Source organism: Pteropus alecto, unplaced genomic scaffold, assembly GCF_000325575.1.
Source record: "Pteropus alecto unplaced genomic scaffold, ASM32557v1 scaffold125, whole genome shotgun sequence".
In the NCBI taxonomy this organism is placed as follows: Eukaryota; Metazoa; Chordata; class Mammalia; order Chiroptera; family Pteropodidae; genus Pteropus; species Pteropus alecto.
Genome location: NW_006436888.1, coordinates 2100503 through 2110138, shown reverse-complemented (window position 1 = coordinate 2110138; position 9636 = coordinate 2100503). Strand labels below are relative to the sequence as shown.

Here is a 9636-nt window from a genome sequence, read left to right as displayed (position 1 = left end):
GGGTCACCGCCCTCACTCTCCCATTGCCTGACCTCACCTGGCTTCACGGCCTGTCATGAGATCTCCCTCGTCCTCCATCTCCTCGTCCCCTGAGAAGTAGGCAGTGCGAGAAGTACTGTTCTTTTTACAAATGAGACAACAGAGGCTTGTTATGTTTAATGACTTGGCCAAGCCTTGCTGAGCTGCAGGCAGAGATCTTGATGTCGTGGGAAAGCCCCGGACTGTGTTCAGAACACCAAGGTGCTAGCCCAGGACTCATTCGGGCAAGTCTGTTCCCCTCTAGGTCTCAGTTTATTCATCTATAACTGAGAAAGTTGGAGAAATAGACTTGTAAGCTCTTTTCTGGATCCTCCGGCACGCTGGGGCTCGCCCGTTTCTCTCTGGGCCTCAGTTTGTCTCTGTAAAATGGGGAGAGAAATGCAGGGCTCTCCCACACTCCTGGGGCTGGTCCCAGGCCAGGGAGATCACAGATGTGAAAGTGCTTTGAGCTGGATGGAAGAAAGGAACTCTATAAACCAAGGAGGTTATTAGGCTGATGGGGATTCAGACAAGGGCAGATCAGAAGGCTCTTGTGCAGTGTTTGGTATGACCAGCAGAGGGCACCATGCAGGGAATCTGAGGCCAGATCCTGAGCTGGAATCACTTTGACCCTCCTCAGAAATCCGGCCCCAGGCCATACTGTATTCCAAGCCTGAAATGCTGGGTGTGGGAACATGGCTGTGAATGAATGGGACCCGAGATGATTCCAGTCTAGGGGTAGGGTGGGCGTGGGGACATGGAGCACACAGGCCTTAACACAGATGAGCGCTATGGTATGGGCCAGGCAGGGATGGGGAGCCTTGCCGGGGGCCCATGGAGATCGAGAGGTCCGGGCTGGAGAGCCAGAGGGTTAACGTGGAGAAGTGGAGCATGAGGCCAGCCTGAGTTCGAGTCCTGACTTCGCCACCTATAGGCAAGTGGCTTTATCTACCTGGGTCTTACGTTCCTTGCCTGTAAAATGTGGATAATAAAAACACCCACGTCCCAGAGCCGTCGTGAGGATGCAGTTAGCTCCTCTTGGGCACCACCTCCAGTACAGGGCCTGGCACGGGCAGGTACCTTCAATGGTGCCATTGTGACCTGAAGTCAGTGGTTTGGACGTTGGTGGCTGGAGTCACAAAGGGTCTGTGGCTCTTTCAGGGGAAAGTAATGAGGACAGGGCTGAGGATGGGGCCACCTGGAAAAGAAGGAAGAGAAGAGAGAGGCACTGGCTGAGAGATTTGGGGGAGGGGAGCACAGAATCGTGGGGGAGGGTGCAGTGAGGCAAGGGGAGGAGTTTGGAGGAGGAATAGTGAGGTACCTGGTGTAGCCCCAAACTAAACTCCCTGCTGAGCGACCCCTTCTGGTGCCTCCTCAGCTGTGTGTCCTTGGGCAATCCCTGGGCCTCTCTGAGCCTCAGTCTCCTCCTCCCTAAAATGGGGAAAGAGCTCTTGCATCACAGGGCTTCAAAGATTCCTTGAGATGGCCTGGCTCTGGGAGGTGTGTAAATGGCCCCCCACACACACCTCCTATTATAATCCCCTAGTGCCATGAAGGACTGGGGTTGGCTCTGTCTCCACCATCATCCAGGCCTTTTGTCTAGAAAACCAGCCCAAGAGGAAAACCCCAAAAACAAACACAGCCCAGCTGGTCTCCCCAGCCCTGCCCAGCCCTGCCCAGCCCTGCCCAGCCCAAGAAGCGGGTGGGGTGGGTGGGGGGAGAGCAGATCGGCAGAGTCTGGGAAAGTGTTTTTCCCAGAGGGGGGCAGGGCAGCAACCAGGTCAGGGTGGAGCTGACAGAGGGCCTCGAGGATTCCCCTGAGGGTGAGGTGTTCTCGTTCCGGCAGGTAGAACAGTGGGCATCAGAATCCCCTGGAGAGCTGGGTCAACCTGCAGGCTCCAGTTGCTGGCCCCGCCCGCACCCTGGTCTGGTGAAGACCCCCAGCCCTGGGGGTCTGATGGAGGAGGCCCAGCAATCAGGCTTTACAACCTGCCAGATCGGGGCGGAAGCCCTTTGGGGGAGGGGACTGGGTGGGGTGGGAGGAAGTGGCTCTGGGACCAGGTCTGTCTGAGGATGGGGGGCCCTTCCAGCAGGCTTGGAAGCCGAGGAGGTGGCAGCCATAGAAATAAGGAAGTCAGACGTCCTGGAGGGGAGGCCTGGGGGAGAGACGACCTAAGTTCCTCGGATTTCACACCTCACTGGGCGAAGGTCCCAACACATTGCCCTCTGTTCCTGCCACCAGCCTAGGAAGTAGGGATTGTTTTGAGGCCCATCGTGCAGATGAGGAAACTGAGTCTCGGAGGCGAGTTGGATTTCCCGCTCACCTGCCTAAGAGAGCGTGGGGGGCGGGAGGGTAGGCATCGCTGCCCCTGTCAGGAGGTGGAGACAGGGGGCAGGAGGTGAGGCTGGGTCGCTGGGGCTCCAGCTGGGGCTCTAGCTGGGGCTCGTTCCTTTGGGCACCCTGAGCTTCAGAGCAGAGTGTCTGGGACAGCCCCAGGCCTGGCAGGGGCAGGGTCTAGACTTCGCTCCTAGAGGGCTGGGGGAGGGGGTGGCATCGGTGGTGTTGCTAGGCCTTGGATACTGAGCCTGAGGAGGGGGAGGCACGGCTGTGGGGACAGTAGCCACTTCTCCCCCAACCCCCCCCCCCGGGGGAGCCACAGTGTCCTCTCCCCGGAAGCAGTTCAGGCCCTACTGTCCCCCGGTTCTCATCTAGACACCTCTGCACTGCCCTGAGAAAGGCCCTCTCTTGGGGCCTTGCTTTTCTGGGGACACACCTGTGCAGACCCTGACCCATGACAGAGTCAGGCTGGGGGTCTCTAGGGTACCTCCTGGGGGAGTGTTACTGTGGAGAGTGTAGCCGCCTCTCCACTCCCCACCATTGAGGATCCAGTTCAGTGAGGCCTTGGGTCCCAGGCTTTGGGTCGGAGAGCCAGGTCCAAATTAGGAGGTGAACGTGAGGTTTCCCGGGCTGAGGGCGCTTGTGTGGGAGAGGGGGCGGCCGCTGGGGAGGCAGGAGCAAACCTCTGTAGGACCTCAGGCCCCTGGCCTCGGAAGCGCCCTTGGCTAGGGGTTTGTCGATGACTCTTGGTCCCAAACTGGCTGGCTCCCTCCCAGGCCAGCCTGCCGTCTGCACCTCTGCACCTCTGCTTTCCACCATCATCGGTGTCTCCCCCCATCATCTGGGTCTCCCCCCATCATCAGTGTCTCCCCCCACGTCTTTCTAAACCTCTCCCCTATTTCCAGCCGGGCCGGCAGGCCTGGAGCATCTCGGCCCAGCACCCCAGCTCAGGCCGGGTGCCTCCTGGGAGGAGGAGGGGGACGGGAGGGGGTTGCGGGAGAGGGGATGGGGATAAGGAACAGATCCGAGACATCGCCAGAGAAGGGAGATGCAACTGTGGCCAAGTGAGCCTGGTCCTGCCCTGACCTTACCGGATGGCCATGAGCATTCGGGCGCCGCACACGCATGTTCTTAGGAAAGCCTGCTGTCATCGTGATTGGAGAGTGGCCTCACCAGACCTCGTCTCGCCCCCTCACTTCTCACTGGGGAAACCAAGGCTCAGAGAGGGCGTGGGCCCTGTCCCGGGTCACACAGCGCTCAGGCCGGCGCCTCCCCAGGGCGGGTCCCTTGGGGCAGGCTCCATTGTGCTCTCCCCAGCAGGAAACCGCTGTGCTCAGCAGCCTGGGCAGCGGGAGAGGAGGAACGAGTTTGGCTACGTGACTGGCAGGCCCTGGAGGCTGAGCCGGGCTCAGAGCTGGGGAAAACAACCTGCTGGGGGCCGCCGGGGCAGGGCAAGTGGGGTGGGCGCACCAGGGTGGAGCCCTGCCTGGAACAGGAGAAGCGTGCCAAGCTGTGGCCTACCCCAGGGACGGCGCTGGGAGGTGGCCTCAGGGCCTGTGCCCTGACCCGTGGCTGCTCAGGGCAGGAGTGTGCATGTGGGTGGGCAGCGAGGCTAAATGGTGCCCGCAGCACCTAGGGGTGATTTGCACGGGCTGCCCACCTCCCCCTCATCAGCTCTGGCTTACAGGAATTGGGGTGGGCAATGAAGTGGGGGGGTGAAGGCTTAGCCCTTGGCCGGGCCAGGGGGCTTGGAGCAAGGTAGAGTCAGTCTCTTTCTGTGCCTCAGTTCTCCCTGAGGACTCATGAGGGACCACTGTGTCCCTCACCTCTAGACGCAGGGCGGACTCGGGGCCAGGAGGCTAGCTGTGAGGAGAAGGCCCTGCAGGGCCGGTCACAGCAGGGCCAGCACTGAATGCCAGAGCCAGCAGTCAAGACTTTACAGGGGGTCAAGTGGAGCCATGAAGGATTCAGCACGGGGGTGGTGGGGACGGTCACAGGAGACTGCTGGGAGGGGCCAGACTGGAGGCTGGAGGCCAGAGGGGAGGCCACAGCTTGGACAGCAGCTGGAAGGGGCGGGCGGTGGGGGGGGGGGGGGCTGGGAAAGGAGAGGGGGCAAGGAGGGGAGGCCACAGCTTGGACAGCAGCTGGAAGGGGCGGGCGGTGGGTGGGTGGGGGTCTGGTAAAGGAGGAAGGGAGCAAGGTTTAACGGAGGTCGCGCGGATAAAGTCGGAAGTGTCCTGCTGGAGCAGGTGGCTGGGTTCTGCTCCTGGCTCCCCTCCTCCCAGCATTGTGACACAAGGTGTACTGAGGGCATCTTAATTCCCTGCACCTCGTTCTCTGAACAGAAAGCAAACGCGAGGTTGGAACTGGGTCAGAGCAGAGAGCCTCTCTGCGTCTCTCTCTGGACATCCCGATGCCAGATGCCCTGGGAGAGGGTGCCAGGAGCCAGGCAAATTAGGAGCTGAACGTGCGCAGGACGAGGAGGCAGAGCCCTGACAGAGGGCTGAGTGGGCGAGGAAGCAGTTGTCCCTCGGGGCAGGTCCGAGGGTGGCCTGGAAGCTGAGGGTGGTGGGCGTTGGGCAGAGCCTCAGCCTGGAGCCCTGGATGCCACTCAGTGTCATTAGGGGAGCCAGCCGTGCAGCTGTGACCCATTGCTTCAGGAAATGAAACTTGAGAAGGCGACTGGAAGAGACACCTGCCTGGATGGCGAGTTTCCCCTTCGATGAGGCCAACCGCGTCCCGGAGCTTCGCTATCAGCCTCTTCCCCTTCTGCAAGCTGCGACACACCTGGGCCACTTGGCCTCACTCGCTGCTCTCTGAGAGGGGAGGCGAGGGGCCCCCCCAGGACAGGTATCTCCCAGCTTACCACATGTCTCCCTTGGATTCTCTAGGCCTCAGTTTCTTCATCTGTAAAATGGGGCTATAATGCTGCTTGCCTTAGAGGACCGATGGGAGGAATAAGTTAAACCATGTGCGAGGAGGCGTGTCAGACACAGGGCTCACACATCGGGCTGCTGGTGTGACGTGGTGTGATCTCACATGGGCCCTGAGAGGCAGGTACACACATAGCAGAGGAAAACAGGCTCAGAAAGGATAAAGGGATCACCTACACCCCGCAATTCTAACTCCATGACCCCCAAGCCTGGGACCTCTCCACAGTGATGGCTGGCAACGCAGAAGGAAATGGGTGGGTGGGGAGGTTGGGATCCACACGCCCCTCACTCGGTATGGAGAGGGGACCCTGCCCCCTGGTTTCCTCTTCATTCTCTCCTGGCCTGTCTCCTCTCCCCTGCCAAAAGAAGCCCCGAGACGGGTCAGCTCAGCGGCCGCATAAGCATCCGTTTCTGACTCCAGCATCCCTCACTGTGGGCCTGAGTGATAATCTGGGGTCTCACGTGAATCTTTCCCACTTTAGCTATAGCCCGTTGCCTCCCCACTTGCTTTCTAGGCTGGCCAGTGGCAGCCACCCTCACTGAGACGCGCCCCTAGTCCACTAATATTGAAAAGAGAGGGCATCGACCCCTTCTCCAGGGCACTGTCCTTTCTGGCCCAGAAGTTCCCTGAGGTTTCTCCAGCCTTCCCTGAAAGGGGGCACAGCTGTTCCTCAGCCTCAGAGGAGTTGCCGTGGGCCCGAGAAAGAAATCAGACGGAGGGGGAAATCAGGCATCTGGTTCTAAGCAAGCGTCAGGAGTCACCTGCCCCAGCTATCTCTTTTGGTGCCCAAATCCAGCCGAACCAGAGCATCGAATGCTGACGGGGGCCGGGCCGGAGCCAGGGAGCTTCTCCTAGCACACCTGGCTGGGGAGCAGGCAGCGAAGCCAAGAGCCAGCTCATGGCTTGGATGTAAACAGCAGCCCAGTGAGAAGTTGGCAGCCACCTCCTCTGCCCTTTTCCCTGCCTCCTCTCGCCATGAAAGAGGGTGTCCTAGCTTGTCGGAGGAGTTTCCATCCCACACCTGTGCCCACCCGGTGGGTGTGTGGGGGGGTGACTGAAGGGCCCCCACAGAGACTCTTTGCCTTCCAGACCCACCCCCACTTCTCTCGGCTGGTGCTGGGAAGTCACCAGTGTTCTTGGACCGCGAGGCTCCCTTATCATCCACCCTGCCCCAGATACCTTTGCCACTCACTCCCAGGGCCCGTGAGCCAGGCAGAAAGCAAGTGGTCTGAGAGCCGGACCGTGCCCTGAAGGGGGCCCCTACTGTGTCCCTTGGAAGGAGAGGTGCGGCATCGAGGTTTCCAGGAGGAAGAAAACAAATGTCCGCCAAGCCCTTTAACGGGATGCCGTGCGATTTACCGACATTATCTCGGAGATGGATATTGCTACCCCCCACTTTAAAGATGGGGAAACTAAAGCTCAGGCCAGCAGTTGAATGAGAGGTCGGACTCTGTCTGCCTCATTTGTCCCTGCCTCCTCAATGACCAGTGCGTGCCAAGAGCTCAAATATTGTACTAGAGGAGTGGATGCACAGGGTTCAGGGAGGGCAAGTGTCCTGGCTGAGGTCACACAACGGGGAAATGACCCAGGCCGGTGCGAATCCTGAACCCAGGCTGTTTCTGAGACCTGCCCACCAAGGTGAGGGCACCACACACACGCACACACGAATACGCACCCACCCTGCTGTCGGAGTCCTGCCCACACATTCTGCACACACCTACACCCACGGCCCTTGGCTGACAGCCCCCACCTGCCGTCTCACTTAAGCCCAGGTAACCGTCTCTGGCAGGGACACACACTTCTTCCTATGCTCGTCTCACACCCTCCTCTGTCACCACCGCCTCCTCCACGCCTGAAGAAGGCAGGATGGTGCATGCTCCCTTCCACTCCCACGGCCCTGGCACCCTTTCTGCCTCCCCAGGCCCCATCAACCACACTGGCACCAGTGTTCTAGAGAAGGCCAGGGAACCACAGGATGTCCGTGCTGGGAGGGCATCCCCACAGCGTCCGGCTGATCAGACTTGGACCAAGGAACGGGCAGTACCCAGGCCGCGGTGGTGGAGCTGATACTTGGGCAGAGTCAGGGGTTTGGCTGCCTACAGGGCAATTCCAAGATGTGGGGCCACCTTCCTTGCTGTGTCACATAGTTCAGCCCCAGGAGCAGCTGAAATCATAGGTTGGAGGGGCCAGAACCTCCTCTGCTTTGTGCAGCCCCAGACCTGCCTTGGGGACAAGCTGAGGTATGAGGTTCTGAGGCCGGTGGGCAGGGGACTCACTCTTCAAAACAGGCCAAACCCTCTTGCTTCCTCCTTAATAAAGGGTCACGAGGCAGGGGTGGTCGGGGAGGCAGGGACCCCTGGGAAGTACAGATCAGCAGCCCTAGGAGATAGGCACTACTTTTTCTTAGGTACCAATATTATTCCTGTTTTCTAGAGGCGTAAACTGAGTGCCAGAGAATTATGGCACTTGGCCAAGGTCCCCAACCCCTAAGTGTTTGTTGAGTGGGTGAAGTTGCAAGGGGGGAAGTGACTTGTCCAAGAGCATGAGCAGAGTCAGAATTTGAACCCAGCTTTGACTCTGAAGCCTCTTGGCTTCCCTGCCTCAACTGAGCTTCCTCTGCAGCCTTGGGGCCAACAGATAAGGCTCGGCTGACATGTGCCCTCACAGGGACCCTGTGTGACGTGGCCAGCTTTCCAGGGCTCCACGCTGTTTCCTTTCAAATTGAGAAAGAGAAAAGCAGCCCTCCTAGCTAAGCCAGGGCATGCTCCTGTTAAGCACAAGCAATTTTACAGATCACAAACATCAGTCAAAGCCACTCAAAGACCACGATGGATCAGGACAGAAAAAAAGACCATTCTGTGATCACGTCTGAACGCGGTTGGGGGTGGGGAATGAACGTAGTCCAAACCACAAAAATGACCACACGTCCCTCTGTCCTGGCTAAACCTGTGATGGCTGCTTCTTTGCCAATCACAGCTTTAGCTTCCATTCGTTTTTCTTCCCTTTTCGATTAAAATTAAGATATGCAATTGCAGACTAACCACCCACCCTCCCCACTCCCCCACCCCATCATAATGGCGTCCCACCCAAGGCAAAGCTCCATCCCCTGAGCCCTCCCCGATCACCTAGCCGCAGCCTGAACCCCTTCCGAAGTCCTTCCTAACTCCCACTCGCTGGGTTGCCCCTTGCCTTCCCGAGGAGTGTGTTCCCCCACCTTGCACGACAGGACTCACTTTTGTTCAGGTGTGTGTCTGGTGGTCTCTGGCTGGAAGGCATTGACGGAGCCTTAGGACACTTGAACAAAACATGTCTTTTTTTGATGCCCCTGGAGCTGCGGGCCAGGAAAGTGTCAGCCTCCGATGGAGCATGACGGGTGGGAGAGGAGCCGTGAGCTCTCTCTGTTCCCAAGAGGCCACATTTCAGGCTCTTGGGCTGAACGGTTAACTCCTGCAGCACCTGCAGCTACAGCCACCACAGCCACCACAGCCACCACAGCCACCATGGCTGGCCAACAAGCACCTGTGGGGAGAAGCACCTGTGGGGAGAAGGGAATTTGCCATGTGACCTGAGGCTCGGTTTAGCCATCTGGACAATAGAGTGGGTGGGGTAAATGGCCGAAGGAACCCCTCTCCCAGCTGGGATGACCTACCCAACTCCCTGCTATAAACATGTCGGTGGTCTGAACAGAAATCTAGCCTCCCCTCTCTACTCCTGGTTTCCTGAGGGTTAACCAACCTTCTCCTTCGGGACTGATGTTGGGGTGACCTGCGAAGCAGGTGAGAGGCTGGAGGTTCTGTGTGTCCCCAGTCTCTAGAATCCTGGCTGGGTAGAGAGCAGCATCACTTGGGACTTTTCCTGAGGGTTCAAAGCTGGATGCCAATGCACCACATCCCTCCCGGCTCCCTAGATCAGGGACCACATCCAAGACAAACAGCCCAGTGAGGATGGAGCTGCAGGAAGGGCCTCAGGGCCTGTACGGGAGACACTCCGGCAGGGGCAGTTAAGGAAGACAGTCTCTGTAGCCTCATTCAACTCTACATCCTGCTTCTCCTGTGACAAGGGGATGTGGCCATTCACCATTCTGCCCCAGGCAAGAGGAGAGGAAGGAGGTGAAGCTGCAGGATTGAGGTAGCCAGGGACCGTGACCTTTCCTGAAAGGAGTTCTTTAGTGTAGAAAGTCAAGTTTGCTTTCTCTCGGCTGTGAGGCTCTTCTCTCCTTGTAGCCTTGCCTTTAGGAGCAGAAGAGGGAAGACGGAAGAGGAGAACCGTAAAGTCAGATGGGGGCGCTCGGTCCACCTCCCAGCTTCACCCCAGGTCCCCTCCTTTCTTGCACCCCATTCTGATTC

The 9636-nt window shown here is 58.8% G+C and overlaps 1 protein-coding gene across 1 annotated transcript in view; it reads right to left on the bottom strand.

The window, feature by feature from the left end:
* FAM131C (family with sequence similarity 131 member C) overlaps positions 1-9370 on the bottom strand; it is a 30598-nt gene extending 21228 nt beyond the window's left edge. The window contains exons 1-2 of the mRNA XM_006914416.3: positions 9268-9370; positions 8747-8809 (exon numbers count right to left, since the gene is read on the bottom strand). Coding sequence (XP_006914478.2) covers positions 8747-8809; positions 9268-9370 — 166 coding nt within the window. The remainder of the gene's footprint in view (positions 1-8746; positions 8810-9267) is intronic.
* Positions 9371-9636: the final 266 nt, after the last annotated feature.